At 40.9% G+C, this 21,635-nt stretch overlaps 1 protein-coding gene across 1 annotated transcript; it reads left to right on the forward strand.

Moving 5' to 3' along the window:
- The first annotated feature begins 1,064 nt into the window (after nt 1–1,064).
- LOC115076843 (zona pellucida-like domain-containing protein 1) lies at nt 1,065–21,176 on the forward strand. The gene is made up of 10 exons (XM_029578804.1): nt 1,065–1,170; nt 2,899–3,119; nt 3,860–4,041; nt 7,478–7,550; nt 12,029–12,126; nt 13,250–13,330; nt 13,761–13,932; nt 15,544–15,652; nt 18,486–18,515; nt 20,827–21,176. Exons 1-10 carry the CDS (start codon nt 1,065–1,067, stop codon nt 21,000–21,002), a joined length of 1,248 nt encoding a protein of 415 aa, XP_029434664.1. The 3' UTR covers nt 21,003–21,176.
- Nucleotides 21,177–21,635: the final 459 nt, after the last annotated feature.

Here is a 21,635-nt window from a genome sequence, read left to right on the forward strand (position 1 = left end):
CACAGATCTGCCTATTTATCTTTATTTTTTTAACTTACACGACATCCACAGCAGAAGTAAAGTTACACGGCAGGGAGCCTCGGCGAGCACCAGGTCGTGTAAGTAATTTCACCTACATCTCAGGTTCATGCTCTGAAATGCCTATGCCCTGCTCATCCCCTACCATGCCTACACCCCCGCCCCTTTCTGAAAACTTCCGAGATGTACGTGGTGCGCATTTACGCGCGTATCTGGGTGGCTTTTAAAATCCACTCCGCACACATGAGTCCAACATATGCATAATTAATCATGTGTTGGACTTTTAAAATTCACCTTTAAGAGCGGTGTTTAGCCAGGCCTGTTGCTCAATAGTCTGCACCTTGCCCTGTTCTGATCTGCAGCACTAGTTTTAAAACTAGAAATTATTTAAAGAATGAATGTGTCTACCTCTTTGATGCATTATAATAAAAAAGATATATGCTATTGCTATTCTCTTAAGGCTGCATTTTCAGAAGCCGGTGCGCGCCAATACCGGGAGATGCGCACGTGGCTGGGCTGCGCGCATGCTGCGGGCATTTTCAAAGTGCCACGGCTACGTGCAGATCTCCCGGTACGCACGGAAGAGCCAGCAAAATAAAAAGGGGTAGGCTGGGCCAGCCTGGGCAACTCACTACTACTCGGGAGAGCAGATAAGTTAAAAAACGAAAAAAAAAAAAGGATAGTTAGGAGGTTTTAAGGGTCGGGGAGGATAGGGGAAAAGGGAGGCAGGTTAGCTAGGGGGAAGGCCCAATCGCATTGCTGCGCGGATGTTATAAAATTCCCACCCCTTACGCGCTCGCCAACATAAAATCGGGCGCGCATGTGCCGAAGCTCGCATGTTATAAAATCAGCGCGTCCATGTGAGCACGCCAGCAACAGCGCGCACATGGACACCTTTGTAGTACATAAGAATACTACAAAGAACATATATTTGACCAACCAGAACTGATCATTGCACTTTGCTTGTCTTGCAACACTCATGTAATAGAGGTTGCCAACATTAGAAATTGATTGATAAAACTGGATGTCCTTTTATAGGATTTGCCATGGACCAAGTATGGTTACTGTTCCTGGTGACAGTGGATGCGTTTAGTGTAACTGCACAATTCAATGGATACAACTGTGATGCCAATCACCACAGCAGATTTCCTGGTAAGTGTAAACCACTTGATCAAGAATAGTTGGTTAGAAAACCAAGAGAGGATCCATTTGCAAAAGCAGAGATATGCAAATAATTTTTCTGTTAAGAAAGAAAGAATTAAAACCTAAACTGTTCTTGCAAAAGCTATTATTGGAAAATAAGCTCCATGTTTACTTAATTCTTGCCTCAAATTTGCAAAACACATTAACTTGACTAAATGACTTCTGATTATTTTCTTCAAGAATTTGCCATAATTCTCTGCTATCCCATTTGCACATGACATTAATGGAGTTTGTTTTGCCTTCTTGTGAAAGCTTTTTGGCTATTTCTGTAAATGATTTTGCATTCAATCTTAACAATGAGAGCCAGCCTAGTGCCTCAGTGGCCCTGCTCAGCACCTGCCATGTGGAGGGGCATGGATCCACTCCCTGGCTCAGCCCGGTCTGGAGATGCTGCAAAAAATAAATTCACATCCCCTGTGGGGAGGGAGTCACGGTCATCACTCAATGCCAACACCTACTGGTATGGAGAGCTCTCGTTGAATTTAAGAATATGGTCTTCACAACAAGCTTTCCATTGACAAGCAAAAAACTCTTCAAGGGCAAAAGTCAAAGCATCCAGTATTATCATTGCCCTCTTTAGTTTTTAAGATATGGCCCTACTAATGCAGAACTTGAGCCTGGCTGCCATTCTTACATACGACATTAAACAATTGCATATGTACAACATTATACTGGAAATCTGGATGGCTTGGATTCGGTCCACCCATTATAGTGGATGGAATAAATATATGGCTTCTCCCTTCAAATATTTATCAATTCATATGCATAATCAAAATGTGTCACCTACCAAGTCTTTACTTATGTGCTTTTTCAACTCTAATAGACTTAAATGTAATCAAAAGACCTTCACTGATGTATTTTGAGTGGATTAAAAACGAGCACATGTTAGAGATGAGTACAGTGCTCTTTTATTGTCCAGTTTTGCTTGGATGTAAAATGAACACATGAGGCAATTTTTAACACCACTTTGGCACTAGTTTTTAAAGGGAAACCGCATGTGCACTTTCCCCCTTGGGAACTGCCTATGGAAAAAGTATGCGCACAGATTTGCACCCGCTGTTCCCCTTCTAAAGCAGTGCACGTGACTGTGAAAATGCAAAGCTATATACTTCGAAGTGTTTCTCACCCGAACCTCGCCCCCTCCTGGGAACATCTCCACTCAGTCTTGGTAAAAGCGCGGCATGCGTTGTTTCTTTTACCTGCGGGGAGGATTGTCAGTTTTCAGACAGTTCTCTTACATGGGTAAATAGCTACTTGCCCGCGGAAGTGGCTTTTGAAAATGAATCTCCCTGCGTACAGCAGGTAGGGTGACCATCAGGCTCGGTTTTCTCCGGACAGGTCGATCTTAGTTTCATTTACTTGCTCACATAAACTGGCTGTCCTGCTCTTAAGGATGTGGGGACTACAGATGCATGCATGCAGGGCTGGATATGACTGACTGACCTGAAAAAAGCAGAGCCATCCAGTCACTTTAACAGTAGAAACATGCATAATACTCACTCCCAGCAATGTCCTAAGTCCCATCTCTAATTTGACTAATTAGCCACGGGGTGGGACTCCCTGGATCCTAATCACCAATTGCAATGATAAAAGCAGTAAATTCTAGAGGAAAGGCTGGGAATCCATTACCTGACCCATTCATATTTTATGCCTGCATATCCTGCCTTTATTTTTCAGCTGAAAGAGATATTAGCGTTTACTGTGGAGTGCAAACGATTACCATGAAGATCAACTTTTGTACAGTTCTCTTCTCTGGTTACTCCGAGAATGATCTGTCACTGAATGGGAAGCATGGGGATGCTCACTGCCGGGGCTTTATCAATAACAACACCTACCCTGCCGTGGTGATATTCACCATCAATCTTAGCACTTTGGAAGCTTGTGGAAACAGCTTAACGGTAAGCTAAACGCTGCCTGCCTACCATCAATGCAGAACAAGACTTTAGCAAGAGAAGTCTAAGCAGTACTTACATTCAAGGTGGGAAGAGGGGAGGGATACTTGGAGAAGTCATCTTCTTGTTATAAATGACATTTGCCATGTTGACCAATCTTTCCCCATTACATGTGAGGCCCTTATCATTTATGAAACAAACATGATTCAGGATGAGTAGTAAATTAAGTACAATTGTACTCTAGAACATAAGAACATAAGAACATAAGAACATGCCATACTGGGTCAGACCAAGGGTCCATCAAGCCCAACATCCTGTTTCCAACAGTGGCCAAACCAGGCCATAAGAACCTGGCAAGTACCCCAAAACTAAGTCTATTCCATGTAACCATTGCTAATGGCAGTAGCTATTCTCTAAGTGAACTTAATAGCAGGTAATGGACTTCTCCAAGAACTTATCCAATCCTTTTTTAAACACAGCGATACTAACTGCACTAACCACATCCTCTGGCAACAAATTCCAGAGTTTAATTGTGCGTTGAGTAAAAAAGAACTTTCTCCGACATTCTAAGTCACAGATTAGCTGGTTTTCTGATTAGACATGAAATACTGATGCATGCAGACAAAGCAGTCTTAAAACTTCTGTGCATGAAGTCCTAATGACTAACTTCAGGGCTGTTCCAGTTCATTAATTGTACAGCATAAGTACATTTCACTAGAGCTCATATTTTCATATTGTTTTAACAGGTGACCTCAGTTCAAGGCTTGAATGCATATGGAAATATATCAGTGGTACAGATAGGTAACATTTCTGGATACATAGATACACCAGATCCGCCAACAATCATCAGCTATTTGCCTGGACTTCTTTACAAATTTAGTTGCACTTATCCATTGGAGTACCTGGTGAATAACACCCAGCTTGCCTCGTAAGTTTACACTGTGCATATTTGAGGTCTAGGATAAACTTGATTAAAATTTAGATTTTGTAGACAAGAAAGGAAGAGACAGTGAGAAAGTATACTTGTATATTTAGTTAATTTGCTGACCAATGAAAATGCTATGCTTATAAATTATTGCTTATTTTGAAATTACTTCAAGACTTTGAATGGAAATGTTGGGTTGGTCTTTAGCCACTGAATAACCATGTCATTAAAATTTAATCTTAAAATGAGGGTGGAGATAAATTAATTAAATAGATGTATGATTCCATGGCTGTTACTTATATTGGAATGTCTTTGTGGTGGAAACTTACTTCTTGGCTTTTATATCTTGTGCTTGTTATTTCTGAAATGTCATTTCTAATTAAGTGTAAGAAAATCAACACAGACGGCTTGAAATCACAGTACTATTTTAGCATCAGGATTGATACACAGTGCACCAAGACAATGACCTTGGTGATATTACATCAGCTGTAATTACGTATTTGCTATAAAGAGATAAATAAATTTGGAGCATCAAAAACCATGGCAACAGAGTGTGCCATGTTTCCGATTGTACAAGTCCAGCTAAATGAAGTAGAAGTGAAACTGGATGAATTCCCTGAGTCTTCTTTAATGTTATCTTTATATTTACTCTCTGTATCAAGAGTTGCTGGAGAGCAGGTCTCTAGATTCAAAACAGAATTAAGAATTACCAGTAGTCTGTGTTTCAGGCAACAGAAGACATTTTGATGTCACTTCGTCTGCTGCCATTCCAAAAACAGGGGCATGGTGACCTGCCGATCATCTCCCGAACACCACACCTCTCACAAAAGAATCATGCACTCTCATGTTGGGTTAAATAAGGCTGCAGTTTATTAATAATACAGCGTACAACCCAAGCCTATTGCAACATTATGCCATGATAACCAACCATACCCTTGGTCCAACTGTACCACCCTCCCGCATCCAGCCAAGCTTTGGAGTAGTCTGTCACCCACCAGTGGTACCACCAACAGCTATACCCGGCTTCCAAAACAGTTCCCATCCTCCACCCAGTGGACCTCTGCCTCAAAGGGTCCTTCCCTACCATGCCCCAACAGAGTAAAGACCTGCAACATGGCTGACCATCCTGTTGCGCCCTGTCTGCTCCGGTGCTTTTAACCTTCCCACCCCACCTCCCATGAATGTTTGTTAATAGGGCAATATCAATTGAAAGTTCACAAATAAAGTCAATCAGGGCTTGAGATACCCTCCAACTGTGACAAGCAAACTTGAAACAAACAAACTGTACAACCATGAACAATCCATATTAAAGGGGTGGGAGGGGCGGGAAGGGAAAAAATGAGGTGGGGGACAAACAGGGATCAACTCTGGTAGGAGCAAAGGGCAATAATGTAATAAAGGCTAGGAAAGACCCACCCAGTAAACTGACCTCATGCAAGGGCCGCACAAGTCCAGGCTTGGTTCAGATTTGCACAGGGACTCTAAACCCCCTAAGGAATGCATTCTTCTTTTTTTCTTTTCTTTTTTTTTTTTTTTAAATCCTGGCCATAACTATGCCAGGCAGAAGGAAACAAAATTAGAGGGGGTGGAGGAGGCTCTAAGAGAGGCCAGCCCACCGCCATGTTAATGACAGCAGGCTGGGCTTCTTATGCCTGCCTTCAATTACCTTTGAAAAAAAGGAAGTAAAAACGAAATACAAGACTAATTACCCTTCAAAATAATTATTCATTGGGGACTTGCCATTAAAGCCCTGATTTCTTTGACATGTGTTATCATGACTATTGATTGTAATCCAGTTTATTCCACCCATAAGTAATTACCCACATTAGAGACAGGGTTTAAGATTGCAGTTATATAGACCATCTTCTACATGTTCTTGTAACTTTGCCTGGAGATGTGTGTGTATATCAACATTTTTATACCAGTGCCACATACTCCAAGAGGTCAAATCTATCCATCTATATAAACTGCAATTACATAAAAACTTGCAATTTGCATATATATAATCATACCTATAAGGAACTCCGACCCATGTGCCGCAAATGCGCAGTAGAGAGCGGCTGGGACAGCCGGCCGTCACGCACAGAGACAGCAGTGAGAAGACTCACGACATCCCCCTCGGCTGCTGCTGCAGCTCCTGCCACCACCACCGCCACCTCCAGCCCTTCGCGGTGCGGGGGGGGGGGGGGGTGGGGTGGGGAAAGAGGTTGGACCGACAACAGCCTGATCCCGTTCCTCCACTGCCGGGGAAGGTGGGAGGGAGTTGGGACAGCAGGAGCAGAGCAAATCTCGCCCGTTTTAACGGGCATTACGGTTTGTGTGTGTGTATGTATATATATATATATATATTTAGCATTTTTCCCTCCCTTGAATGAATTATATGATTTATATAAATGGTATTCTGAATTCCTGTAAGTTGCATTCACATTTGCTATCATTAGTGAATCAATATGCTCTATTGCTCATGATGGACTGCCTATCTTATGACTTGTCACACAAAACCATGTACTTAATTCTTAGTATTAAAAAAAGGTAGACTATGAAAATAGGAGTTACCACCTTTTGCTTGGTATCATAAAGTGCTGCCAGCTATCAGAATCGCTAGGGTATTCACCCCAAACTTTGAGAGTGACAATTGCTGCACTAATTATAATCATTTACTCAGACCAGGCATTAATGCCTATGCAATATGATATTTTGTTATTTTCAAGTATATGTAAAAATGTCCATAGTCCAAAAATACTTAATTACTAAAAACCTTAAATTGGCTTAAGGACAGTATGACAGTCTCCTCATAAATCTGTAGCAACGCTAAGGTCCAAGGCACACAAAACCCAGCACATCCATTAAACATAATCGAATAATACTTAGCATGCTGAAAACTTTGTATCCAAACATCGGAAAGGCGCCCTCACAGTCATATCGTGGACACTATCAGGTCTGTATCAAGTTTTGAAACTGTAGCAACATAAAGGTTCAAACCAAGCCCATCATGACTGCATCGGGGGAAAAGTTTGCTATTGTGCATGCAACCTCACCAAACAAATGTCTCAACAGCTACTATACAGAGCGTTTTTTTGAGCTTAGCCTTTAGAAGCCACGCACACATACACGTATATAATTTCAGCTGGACACTGTCGCTACTCTTTGCAATACTAAGAGGTGTTACAAGAATTTAGGATATGAATAACTTTACTGGTCAAACTATTGGTGTCTTCTTTCAGAATGATTGACTGTAACCCAAGATATGTAGCGCCATCCAGGGAAAAGTAGTGACCAGCTGGAAGTTGAGTCACGCCAAACACTTGCTGTGGCTTCCCTTGAATGACTGTTATATGTTAATGAGTCGTGCTGTATGGTACTTGCAAGGAAGGCTCGGGTTAAGGAAATATTATAATCAAAGTTCGTTCTAACACCTTTTGTTTTAAAATCTGTTTAGGTCATCAGCTGCTATTTCAGTAAAAGACAGCAATGGCACATTTATCAGCACTTTGAATTTACTCCTGTACAATGTAAGTTGGAAACAATTTAATAGTCCAGAATATAGAAAAGGAGTCCACCATGCAACAAAATTAGTGCTGTAATGGGAGCTCACATTTGCTAGGCCTCCCCATAAATAGCTCTGATAATGATCAGAGTCAGTCAATCAAATCTGTATTTATTTGCCTTTCCAAATAAAACTGCTCTAATATATAATGGATCAAAACTTGGTGTACACAATCATTGCCTGGTGTGGTGGCTATGAGGCAGAGAGGGGGGGGGGGGGGGCAAACAGGATGGCATCCTTTCTGGTTTTCTCTTGTATCCCTTTGATTATCTCATCCCCTTTCTTACTGACTTATATACAGTTGCTTGAATTGATCTTTCTCCAGACCCACTGCTGCCCATGGCAGTTGCTGCCTAATTTGTCTTTCATTTCCTGTACATTAGCTAAAGCACCCAGAAATACAAAGTGCTCCGAGAATACCACCAAAGGTGTTTTTCATTCATAAAAACAAGTAAATGATCGCACCAATATTTCAATTCCTGTGACAAAATCTCCATCAGGCCAAAGACAACAAAGTGTTTATATACCTAACTGGTCGATTTTAAAAGTCCTATGCATGCCAAAGCTGGGAGATACACACATGACTTGGCTCGGCGCGCAACACAGATTTTTAAAACACATGCAAGTACGAGCGTATCTCCCGGAGCATGCACAAAACCTTTTTTTCACAAAAAGGGGCGGGGCATGGTCATGGTCTGGGTGGGGCATGGGCAGGACATGGGTGGGCCAGAACTGCACCATGAAGTCTGCGCGTGTTTACGTGCACAAGCGTGCACTGGGGTCCCTTTGCTTCTGCTATGGATGGCGTGTAAGTCATGGAGCAAAAAAACTAGAGAGTCAGCGAGGTTTTAAGGCTCGGGGATAATAGGGTATAAGGGAGGCAAGTTAGCTAGGGGGTTTAGGAAGTCCTCTCCTTTACTGGGCCAAACTGGGAACAAACTGGGGAAACAGGTAGTTGGGTTGGCGCTCATAGCTACTAAAATCCCCCCCACTTTCTCATTCAAGTTGCCATATGCGCAGAGATGCGCGCATCAAAATAAAATCGTGCGCATATGTACGCGCGTATAGCTGATTTTATAACATGCATGCGTATATGCACATATATGATCACATGCTTATAAAATCGCTGCGTCCATGTGCGCCCACGCACGGGTCTTAAATTTTACTTCTAAGTGAATAAGCTATCATCCATCGAATATTCATTCTGTGATGGTGATATCATCAGGATAGCATAACACAGCTACAGAACTGTGAGAGGGTGAGAAAGTTTGAGAAACAAAGTCAAAATACAGAATTTATTACCATGATTGAAAATAAAAGCCAGGGGCAGAGCAGCTAACAGATGGGCCAGATGAGCTAACCATTTTCCCCATAAATATAAAATGGAAGAAAGCCTTGATCACATCAAGTCTCAGGGATTTTGAAAAGTTCTAAAGCCAATAGTTTACACTAGTCACAGACAACTGACAAATTCTGAAGAAAATATCACACAGAGCAGAGCAAACGTGAGAAGAAAGGATTGGGAGTGGAGAGAGAAAAGTACAAAAGTAGCTGGCCAGATCCAGAAGAGAAACATTCAGAAAAATAAGGTCATGCGGTGAAAGGGTGTGAAATAGTGTTCTCCTCAGGAAGCTCTCTGGGGTAGTGACTTCTCTCCCCTTTCGAGATGTGGTGCTTGATAGGCAGGCACAACTTTCTATCTTCCTTTTCACGGGTACAGCTCCACGATCATATCACACTAGTATTGCAATCTTTGCATTGGCTTCCCGTCTCTCGGCAAATAAAATTCAGAGTAATCAAGAATATTTATATGGCCTTAAACAATGTGTATCTGTGTAGCACTGAAAATCTATCAACCTGCCTGGAATCTTAGGTTCAGCGCCTCAGGTTATAATTCCATATTACAATCATCTCCTAAGCTTGTGCTCCTGGCTGAGGCCTGCGAGCCTTTTCAGTGGCTGGTCCCAACTTCAGTCTATCCCATGCCTTCAGATGTTTAGGAAACAACCTAAGCAGGCATTTGAGGCCATAAATATCTGTTAATGACTGCAGTTTTGAAGACAGCTACTTGTGGACCGACATATTCATTTTTAATATATATGTTTTTTACTATGTTGTTGATATGTTTTCAAAATTATGCACATAAGGATATAACTCGTGTTGATCTGCAGAATGTGTGAGGAATAAATGCTTTATTATTTTATTATTATTTTTATAGGGTACAACTCAGTTTAATAATCTAAGTCACCATGGGATTCCAGTCTAGCATTTGAGGGTTTAAATATAAGTTATCAGACCTCCATGCAGCTGGAAAACAAACTCTGCTTCTATAGATTACCAACTGCTCAAGGGTTCAGCAATTTGTCAGAGTCGGACTTCTCAAATGAAGATTCCCCACCAGCATGTTGGCTGTTGGGTTCTTCAGGCCAGACCATGGATTCTGTCTTTCTGACTATGTCCCAGCACCTGTTTCTTTCTCTCTTTGATTGTTTCTCTGCCAGCTGCCTGTTTTTCTCCATGCCCTAATTTCTCTCATTACTTTCCCGTGGCTTCCCAGACCAGATTCCGCAAGTTTTGCAGAGGAATGACATCATTTCCTTTCTGGTTTCCAATAACTCCTCCAGATCCCCCTCTAGTGGTTAGCTGACCACAATTCCGGAAAGACATGCATGCACTCTTATAAAGAAAGGAATTTACTGAGAAACTAATTAATGTACTGACATAAATAATTTACCTGACCTTTTCTAACTTTTTTTGTTTCTCAAGTTCATATTTATTGCAATTCTTAAATGGCACTATTTGACAATCAGAGAATAAATTAAATTAATAAATCATGCAGGGTATTTATTTTTAATATAAGAAACATTCAGCTCACAAATTTAAAAAGGAAATATACTTAAAAGTATATGATTTTATCTGTGCATTGTGACACAAGATTTTTATACATATTATAAATCATTTGACTGTTCTTTGTTGCTATGTAAAAAGAATTACATAGACCAAATTTTATAAGTATATTATATGAAGTCAGTATGCTACTTTATGCTTCACTACTATAAAACTAATATCAAAGATTCATACAATTACTGAAACTGCTTACATCTTATACGGTATAATGGAAACAAATTGGATGAGTAATGTAGTTTAATTGAGTTAGCAGAATATAATTTGAAAATGAACAGTGAAAGAAGTGGCACGAGAAATTCATTCTGCTAATGAATATATTTTATGCATCTCTTATTGATATATTTTTAAGAAACCACAAGCTTCTTCTTTTTTAATCTGGAGCCTTTGAGGGCTGCAATACTTTTCTAAAGACCATCAAAAATGCTTTTGTTGACCACAAGGGTCTCTTCTTCTTTGGGATATGGGTTTCAGATCAGATCTGTTGCAGGGCTTGTGCATTCTCATGCACTGAAGACGAGACAGGCATTCAAACAGTAGGCAATATTTTTTACAGGCAATATTTTTTTATAGTGGCATTAGTAGGGTACTTTTTGGAAGTCTTCCAATATGCACCAACGCATTTAGTAAAGTGGCTTCCAGTTGGGGTTTTATACCAGCATGAAAACAAGAAGCTAAATCAATCCTGGCAAAAGGTAACTTTAGAGGGTAGAGTGGAGTCAAAATGATTTGTATGTGAATTAGAAGGAAAAGTCCCAAGGCTGCAGCAGAATATTGGGCTGCTTCAAAAGTAGGCTGCATCCAGAAGAACAATGTGGGTGAACAATAATTCAAAAGGCAGGTAATAAATCCTAATAAATGAAATAAAAATAATAGTTTTCAACAAGAAGCATTTTGTGAGCCAAGTCAATGGGGCTCATTATTTTTATTATTTTTTAACATTGAAGATCCTCTCTTGTTTGTCCATTAAGCATGTTTACTATAGACAGCCTTAATGAATGATTAATGCTTAAAGAGCTGGACCTGGAGATTGATATTTTTTTCTGTTTATGATTTTAAAAAATGCAATTGGAATTCTTGTCAGCCGGTCATGGTGTACATGCATCTTGTACTTCTGATGAACAGTGATCTTGACTTATTATTAAAGATTAGTCTTTTGGCTTAGATAAGACAATTTTTGGAACAATTTTGGTTATATATCATGCCCACATTATAAGAAAATGAATGAGAAATACAGATTACAGAATGTAGTTTGATGTAGAGCACGACTGATCTCTTGACTTGAACTAGCTCATTGTGTCTAGTGATTCCTGCCAATATAGTTTCAGCTGCATGGCTTTGTAAATAATGACAATGTCAATATTTATCCTGTAGCAAGGGAACATTGAGCAACTGTTTTTTGTCTTTGTGGTCAATGTTTTGCCAAATTATATGGTCACAGCACTATTTTGTACTATAGTGTTGCCTATTGGACAAATTATTCAATTTTTCATTCTGAATATTGGAGAAATTCTAATAATATTCATGAATTTTTTTCAGGATTCCACCTACAGTCAGCAGCTGTTCATACCAAGCACTGGATTACCACTGAAAACAAAAATATATGCTTCAGTGAGAGCAACTAACCTTGATGGAAGGTCTTGTAATGTTTCTCTTTTCTTTATTTATAACTTGTTAAATCTTTATACAATCAACCTTCATTTATTTAACTCACATATTATGTACAAAGATGCTTTTTTGACATTATAGCAAATTAACATCCTATATGCTCATGAACACCGCCCCCCCCCCCCCCCCCCCCAATGTGATGGGTAGCAGGTGTGTGAGCCCTTTAAGCTGCAGCGTAGTTGACACAATCTTGAGGGTGAATCCACAAGGCCTCTGCTGACAGCTGGCAAATGTGCCCTGAGGTGGGACAGTCTGGAGCTTCACCTAAACCAGCTGCCTCGCCCGCAGGTTCAGCCCTTGGGTTCTAGAGGCTGGCAGGATTTAGGCGGGTCCCTAGGGTGGTGAAGAGAACTAGAGTCCAGAAGCACACTGGGATCAGGGCAGGCAGCAGACTAATGGAGTCAGAGAAAGGCCAAGATCAGGGCAGGTGGCTAGCAAGAACGGTCAGGTCCAGGCAAGAAGTCAAAGGTAGACAAGAACACACAGACGACACTGGATAAAACGGACAAGACAAGGCGAGGCTAGACAAGGTGGGCTGAAGAAGACCAGGCTGGATGAGGCAAGGCTAGAAAAGAAAAGGCTGAATGAGGCAAGTCTGAAGAAGGGAAGGCTGGACTCAAGAATGCAGGAGAACAGGAACCAGGAACACACAAGAAACATGCACTACAAGACAGAAGACCCGTTGCTGAGGCGAGGTAATGCTGCAGGGCTCTTGTTCAAATAGCCCAGTTGGGCTGACATCATCGGGAGGTGCTCAGAGTTTCCTGCCATGGGGCCTATATTATATGTGCCTATGCATGCATGCACACCCTAAGGGAGGGCGGTGCGCTGGCAGCATCAGCAGCAGTCGGAGGCATGCGGCGATGGCGGTGTTCCATCACAGAAGAAGGCCTCTAGGAGAGTTGGTCAGTGGTGGGGGTGAGTGTGATGGCTCATGAGGCAGTCATGTTTAGTTTATTTCTATTGTTTAAATCTTTTAGGCATGCTCTATATTGGGTATATTCTAGTCATATTCAGGACTTTTGTCTGTTATCTCAACTGTTGGAAAAGCAAATGACTCTTAATCTAATCATGACCCTCTTGCTCTCACAGATGGAATGTCTTGATGGATTACTGTTACACCACGCCTTCTGGTAATCCAAATGATGAACTTCGATACGATCTCTTTTTTAGGTGCGTAGTATTGTGTACTAGCTTAAAAAAAGCATAGGCTTCTATTGCCAATACGGTCTCGTTCTGCAAAAAATGGGGTCAATAATGTTAACAGAGAAGACCTGTTCATATATGGGTTTAGTACTAGTTCCAGAATTACAAAAACCTATTTATTATATCGGGACATTTCACAAGCTTATCATACCTTGGTGAAAATTAAGGATTTTGCCCAGCTCCTGGCAGGTTTGCTTTAAATCTAGAGAAACTTAGCATTTGTTAATTCTTATTTTCAACTAAAATAAATGTGCAACTTTTAGTTCAAAAAAATATTATGGTACATTATACAAAACTAATCAGTGCAGTAGGTATTCACAGTACCAAGTATGGGCAAAACCTCTCAGGTTTGCCTTGACTCTTTGACATTCCATGTCTCAACTTTCTTAACTATTAGCTGCGACAAGGACCCCCAGACAACTATTATTGAGAACGGAAAGAGTCAAATGGGAAGGTTCTCCTTCGAAGTATTCCGATTCGTGAAGCACAAAAATCAGAAAATGTCCACGGTCTTTCTGCACTGTGTGACGAAGCTGTGCCGATCAGAAGACTGCCTTCATATAATACCTGTAAGTTTCCAAGGTCCCTGGAAACTATTATTAATCAGCTAAGCATTGCAAAGTTAATTTAATGATAAGAAACAGAACAGTAGTTAGCTTCAAATATGGGGTAGGCAATTTTCCTTGTCATCAAAGTTTTTATAAAATTTGTTTTGCAGCTAGCCCTCCCGTGTGTTTTTATCAGGACAGAGAATACCTCATTTCTGAATAGCTTAGTAATTGCCTGTGAGATATGTTTCAACATATTTTGTCCAGTTTGCACAAGAGGGCTGTGAAGCCCAGAGATCCACGACATCTCTGAAGGTACCTATTCATTTAATATATATTAGAAGAAATCAAGGGTAAAGAATGAGACTTGTACAAATTCTCCCGTTTTCTTCCTTCATTTGCTAAGTGAATATATTGAACTGTTTAGTTTAGGGGGAAAATGGCAGACACATGAGATGGCATTTCTTCAAAGTTTAAGAATAACTGGAATTTTGCCAGCTATTGCTCTGTGATTAGCCGGCTTCTTGTGTTTGATTTCCAGTATATTGATTTCCAGTATATTCCAGATATATATATATTGGACAGTGTTGCAGGATCAGATCCTATTTGAGAGCTAAGATTTGATTTTGGGGTTCACAAGTTAAAAATACACGAATCAAGCTTTACGCTCAGTAGTTTAACACCCCCATCCCCCGAAAAAAAGCTTTCCTCTTACTAGATCCATCTCCTCCATTACTTTTTCATTATCACGGCAAGGGGGAACACATGGATATAGGCACAAATAGTCATGTTCTTAGAGTTAAAACTGAAGTTGGGAGAAACATTCTTTCATGATGCTAAAGTGGGACCTGAATTAACTCTCTGGATACCCTAAAGCCTCAGAAAATCTATACTTTAGCTTTTGAGCACACATTGATTGTCCGCATAACACCCACTTTTCAATGCATTAACTTTCTTCCTCTCCTTAGCATGACTGTTCTCAAATATATCTTCAAATATATCTCCCTAGCCAGCCTGATTTTCACGATATTCCTAATGACCATATATGAGATATATTTGCATTTGTCAATCTGCTTCTTACATCCAATATATGGAAATACCTTTCATGCGTATTTACTGCAGATATATACAGAAAACAAGACTGTCCAGGGAGAACCACTATATCAGAATTACTCCATGAGAATTGCTCATATCTATGGCATATACCTTAGCTGCAGATAAGGTACACTTTTAGCCAACATTTTGAACTAAAACAGTACATTATAGCATATGCAATCCTGACTTTTTAATAGTTGAAATTGAAAAGCACAAGTTGGAATGGGACTAGTGCATTAGTTGGAAAAAAAAATACAGAATCGAAGACTATCTCCTATAGGCATTTTTTAGTCCTATGCGCTATACTTTACCATTTTCCTGTTTCTTCTCGAGATGAAAGGCATGGAATTGTCCCGCTGACTCCAATTAAGTTCTGAGCAGGGCCTTTTGTGAACCACCCAACTCACGTGACAACATGAGAGAAGAAACATCTACATCGCTTCTTTGATATGCAAAGCTCCGAATCATAGCATGTGTGGTGGCATAGAAAGGACCCGGCCTCCCAAGTATTAACCTCTGCTTCAATTAATCCCTCAGAACTGCAATAACAGAGAGAGAAGAGACGTACTTAGGAGGATGACCTGGACCCCTCAAAGCACATCTGGAAGTGCTGTAATCTCAGCCGGACCAATTATAACAAGGACTGGTAGGACTGTCCATACATGCATCCCTTATTTTATACAGTAAAAACTCAGAACAAACATTTTATTTCAGTTTGAAAGGGTTTCCATTTTTTTAAAATTATTTTTTGGTTTAAGAAACCAAAACAACTAACAGCTTTAGTACTACATTTTTCATTAGTTTTTATTAAACAGTGTTTTCTGTAGCTGGTCAGAAATGCAGAGACCGGGGTACTGCTTTTAATAAATGAATTGCAATGGACAAGAAAACTATTTGTTGTTTCAATACCCTGCCTATAATGACATTTGTTGAGACTGTCAAACAGTCTAGCAAGGACTTGATACATTTGTATAGATCTATTCCTGTTTAGCCATGATTTGTACAGCACCATTTCTGTGAAGGAGAAAAGCATGTTACTAGATGGCAGGCATTAGAATTGATGGTCCTGACCACTGAAAGGCCCATGGTACAACAGATGAATTCTGAATCCATTGCTAGCAGAGACTCCATGACTTGAAAACAGATGAACCAGCACAAACATTTTTTAGGTGAATTCTTTTCGCAGTGAAAACATACAAAATTCAATATTTCCCTTTCTTATTCTGATTTTTATTTCATGGGGTGTTGTCTCCCAATGAGTTAATTTTGCACACACGTTGACAGGAATGAACCTCTCTTGTAAGCCAGGGTATATTGAGTCTGATCTCAGTCTCTCAAATTTACTGCTAATGCCTTTCTGAATGCTTGCATTTTGCCAGAGAGCTTCCTTCTGGAGTTCACTGTGGATTATATTCACTGGCAACATGTCTAAATGAGCCTAGAAGTTCTTTTTAATCTGGCCAGTGGCATCCAATACAATTGGAACCGTTTCTGTATCTTTCTGCCATGTTTTCTTGGTCTCTGCATCATTTGATACACAAAGATCTTTTCTGTCTCTATATGAGCCACAGAATAGACTCTTGGTACTGTTTCTTCTATCAGTAATGCTCTCCTTGTGGTTTTCTCCTTTGCCACAATAGCCATTTTATTTTATTTTTTGTATCAAGGTTTTCATCTGTTGAAACAGGAATGTCCCAAGTGATCACAACTTCTTCATTGTCTACAATTTTCTCAGGGATGTGATCGCAGGGCTTTTCTGGTACAGTGATATTATAGTATTTACACAATTTCCATTGGATGAGCCCTGCCACCTTATTTTGCCTTTTTGTTTACAGACCTTCTGCCATCAGTTTTGACATCTGATGAGGAGGTGTGTTTTACTATTTTTTTCTATACTAACTGTGAGCCATTTTACCCTTAATTCACTATCCTGTGCTGGAATGATCAGTCTTTCATCCTGAGATTTAAACTCACTTCTCCTTAGCCATTCCAGAGTCAGGTTTTGAGCCACATGGAGTTTCTGAAGCAACCCCCTGTGTTTCCCCACTAATATTGATTATTTTACCAATTTGTTTTCCTTGGTTGGTGATCACACCAGCACTTTTTGGGCCTGATTTTAAAAAGCATTTACTCGAGTAAAACAGGGTTTTATTCGAGTAAATGCCATTGAATTGTCCATAGGATTTACTTGTGTAAGTGCACTTTACTCCAGTAAATGGCTTTTGAAAATTGCTACAATAGTAGTTACATTTACATGTGTAACTCCTTTTGAAAATTACCCCCTTTGAGTACTGGGATCTGTTGATGCTGTTAGGTATGCTTGAAAACAGTTCTATATGTATCTTGTTCTATAAGCCCATGCCACTTTCAGATCTTGAAATATACTGTCTTGGCATATATCGATTCTTATAGATTACTTGGTGGACATGAAGAAGATTTCTTGTTCTTGTTTAAGACCTTTATCGGGCGAGTCTACTATTCCAAAACTTTAGGAGAGCTCAGGAATTGCAAGTTGATTAATAACCTTGTATCTTGTTTCTTGATGTTAAGGCACTTTTCAAAATCAGTTTCAATCTTCTATAGTATTATTTATTGGTCTTTTCTCTCAGCAACTTGTACTGAATTGTTGCACCTTCATCTACCCCTAGATATTTATGTATGTCTTCCTGCTTAAGTTGTTTTATGCTACAGTCCTAAGTCAGAGAGACATTTTCAGTTTTGCTTAATTTTTGCTTTCAGAAGATTGCCTTAGCATGTTTATCCAGACCGAATATCATTCTGATGCCAACTGAGAAGCTCTTCACTAGCCTGAGTTGTTTCACTAATTAATGATCACAGGAGCTGTTCACTCAGGGTAATGTCTCCAAATGGGTTGATTTTGCACATACCTTGAACAAGAGTAACCCTCACCTGCAAGCCAGGATATGTTAAGCATGATCTCAGTTTCAGAGATGCTGATACTTAATGTTCTTGAAAGTGCTCCTACCATTATGAATCTAAATACACCGAGGTGTTCCGGTGCAAGTCCTTATGAGAACTGAATACATGCATCACAGTGAAGAGGTCAGGTCAAAATGAATCACATTGAGAGTTCCTGTTGTGGTTGTAGTTTGTATAACATCCAACCGATTACTTAGTGGAGATAGCGGAATATAAGTGTCATCATTTGTGTTGCAGTTCCTACCATCCATGTGCATCTAATTAACAATGGTAACTCTCCCAGAATCATTGGAAATGAACCTCACAAAAACTTCAAAACTAAATATTTGAGCCCTGGAATTCATTTTCATTTTAGAATAGAAGCTGGCCATAGATTTTTTTTAGCTTGAAATGTTGGTCTGAGTTTATTGAACATGAATAACATGAAGCTCTGTAAGGACTTAACAAGTTTTAGCTTGTCTCTCACCTTGAATTTTTATTGGTGTATAGGTACATTTTCAAGAGGTATAAAGGACGTTTTCCCTTTTTGTTTTCCACAGATGAGACACCAAGCAATCACTCCCAGCTTGGTAAGTGGGTAATGTTCTGCGGAATACAAAGTTGAGAATTTCAAATACTCCCTGGGTAAAACGGTCTAGTTTCAAGTTGACCTTGAAATGGGCTATTTTTCCCAGCCTAAAAATTGCTGAACTTTGCAGATTCTTAGTTCTGCTTTTTTTCTTGAAACAAAAACTCTAAAAACACTAAAATGTGAAGAGATGAGTGCATAAAAAACAGAACTGATGAACAATTCCTGGTGCTCCTCCAGGTATCTGGTCAACCCAGTGTATTCCAATTCATTCTGACAGAAATTTTCAAGCTGTTCGTAAAGGGGACAAAATCCATGAGTTTTTTTTTTAATCTGTGGACTTTTTCCTAAGTTTCAAAGGGAAAGTACAGGTGAACCATTGCTTTGAAGCTTCCTATGGGTACAAAGTAACAGGAGCCATTTTCACCTGCTTTTTCTGTGGGTATTATTTTTTCATTAATAATGGGGCAGATTTTCAAAGGCTACGCGTGTAACCTGAGAAAATCTGCCCCTGCACGTGCCGAGCCTATTTTGCATAGGCTCGGCGGTGCGCGCAAGCCCCGGGACGCGCGTATATCCCTTGGCTTGCAAAAAGGGGCGATTTGGGGGGTGGCCGGGGCGTGGCGGTGGCTCGGGGGCGTGGCCGGAGGCATGGCCGGGGCATGGCAGAGGCTCGAGGGCGGTTCAGGGGCTGGGTCGAGTGTGGCCTGTGCAGGGCATGGCGCGCCAGCAATTGGCCGGTGCGCACAAGTTATGCCTGCCTCAGGCAGGCATAACTTGTGCTGCAAAGGTAGGGGGGGATTTAGTTAGGGATGGGGGGTGGGTTAGAAAGGGGAAGGTGCGGGGGGCCAGCAAAAAAGTTCCCTCCAAGGCCGCTCCGATTTCGGAGCGGCCGTGGAGGGAACGGGAAAAGCCATCGGGGCTCCCCTTGGGCTTGGCGCGTGCAAGGTGCACATGTGTGCACCCCCTTGCACGCATGTTATAAAATCAGGCATAGATTTGTTCGCGCCGGGTTGCACGAACAAATCTATGTCCACGCATAAGATTTAAAATCTGGCCCAATGTGCATAGGATTTAAAATTCAGCTATTCCTTAGTTAGAGCTGGTTGTTGTAGTTTGCTTTGGCTTTTCTTGAAATGTGTGGCACAAATCTAATAAATAAAAAAAGTGTATAATTAGACACAGAATGAGCTGTGCAAGACAGATTTTGGTGTTTTGCAATTCTACCAGTCACGTTTCTGAGCAAATGATCAATGCAATCATTAAAGAGACGCTGTCAGGGTTAATAAAATAGGAGCTTGAAATTCCCTAAGGGGTAGATTTTAAAACACGGTCGCACCGATTTTATAACATGTGCACGTCTCCACGTGCATGTTATAAAAGACAATACCCGCACACACATGCACAGCCGATTTTTATATTGGCACACGCACGTGTAGGCGGGTGGCGCCTTGCGCGTGCAAGGGGGGATTTAAAAAAATGCATGGCGGCATGATGCGGACATTTCCAGTCCACTCCAATTAAGAAACAGACTGGGAGGAAACTTCCCTATCCCCCTACCTAGCCTTCCTCCCTTTTTCCTTCTCTCTGACCCCTAAATCCCACCTAAATATTCTAAATATTTTTGCTTTAGAGCTTACTTCCTCAGATAAGTTGAAGTAAGTTCTGCGTGCTGGCCGGCTGCTGGTGCGTGCTTCCCTGGGACAGGGCCTAATGGCCGCTGTCCCAGTCTGTCCTCGCCCCCGCCCCACCTAGACGCCGCCCCCCCCACCCTGCACCTTTTACCGAGCCTGGCACTTCCGCGTGTAACGGGAGATACACATGTGGCTGGGCTATTTTTAAAAAGCGTTTTGCGCTCGCACGGCCTGGCCACGCGCATATTCCCTGGTTTTTGCGCTCCGGGCTTTTAAAATTTGGCCATAAAAGAATAAATCTTATGTGCCCAAAGTGAGTTGTTGTGATCCTTTAGTGTTGACTTAGATTTCTTTAAACATTTTAGCAATTTAAAAAAGAAAATCCTTTAAAAGAAAAATATTAAAGTTTTTAGGCTGCGGTATGCCCAACGGCAATGACCGATGTTCCGTTGCAGTTGTGGTGCAGCAGCCAAGATCTAGAAAGTCCAGAAAATCAGCAGAAAGGGCCAGTTTTGATCCTTCTCTTTGCCCGTTTGCTGCCATACGATAGCTGCAAGCCGCCCCCTTGGTGATGTTTGGTTTCCCAAGCCTGACACATCTTCTTAGGAAGCTAACGGTACTACAGATCAGAAAGCGGGAAGCCATTGTAACCTTCTCTTCTTTTGCCTTCCTTTGTAGCCCAGCCCAATGGAGCACCTTTCCAGCTCAACATGGCAACCAGCGCGCTCATCTCAGGAACTGTCCTGCTGGCAATCACAACGTTCTGCTTTTTCGTGCTCTCCATCACCCTTCTAAACAGGAAGAGGCACGACAGCTTGGTTTTAGCTAGCGGGCAAAACCCAGTTTTCAACTGACTGTGTCCATTTGCACTTTGATTTTGGCTGCCCTCAGTGTCCATTAAATCCGGCACTCCATGATGAATTACCAAGGCAACGTGCTGCCCTTCTAGCATTTTAAACATTTTCTTAGTCTGTAGGTGATGCATAGTGGCTGAGGATAATAAGTATTTTAGAATATGACTGACTACATTTTGCCCAAGGTATGGCATCAGCCAGCTAACCCGACGTCTCAAATGGAAGGGGGTGGGGTAGGGGAGAAAGGTTGTCCTTAAAGCTAATGATGCGCAAAAAAATCAGAATCCACCATAATTAAACCACACTGGGATCATCAGATGAAGTCTTACTTAGTTACCCATTTGGTTTACTTCCTTGCTATTGATTTTCTATCCTTTGTAATAGAGAAAAGGGGTAGAATCCACCCAAGGTTGAAACTCATGAATAGTTAGACCATCATTAAGGCCTCAGCTATTATTAATGTTCATTCACATGCTTCTCACAAGCACTGAATTACCCACAGTCATTGTACAGCTAGAAAGAGTTCTCAAGGAACAATAGTCTGGAAATCTCTTCTTTCTAGGATCTTCTTGATTCTAGGGACTGATTATGGAGGCCTGGCAGCGGTATTACCACTCACACATTTCAGACTTG

This window comes from Rhinatrema bivittatum, chromosome 15 (assembly GCF_901001135.1).
Source record: "Rhinatrema bivittatum chromosome 15, aRhiBiv1.1, whole genome shotgun sequence".
NCBI classification, from domain to species: Eukaryota; Metazoa; Chordata; class Amphibia; order Gymnophiona; family Rhinatrematidae; genus Rhinatrema; species Rhinatrema bivittatum.

Excerpts from the sequence above, each read along its gene's own strand:
- LOC115076843 (XM_029578804.1), top strand. The coding sequence starts at position 1,065 with ATGGACCAAGTATGGTTACTGTTCCTGGTGACAGTGGATGCGTTTAGT. Across the intron at positions 1,171-2,898 it reads TCACCACAGCAGATTTCCTG|CTGAAAGAGATATTAGCGTT; the intron begins GTAAGTGTAAAC and ends TTTATTTTTCAG. Across the intron at positions 12,127-13,249 it reads GCAACTAACCTTGATGGAAG|ATGGAATGTCTTGATGGATT; the intron begins GTCTTGTAATGT and ends TTGCTCTCACAG.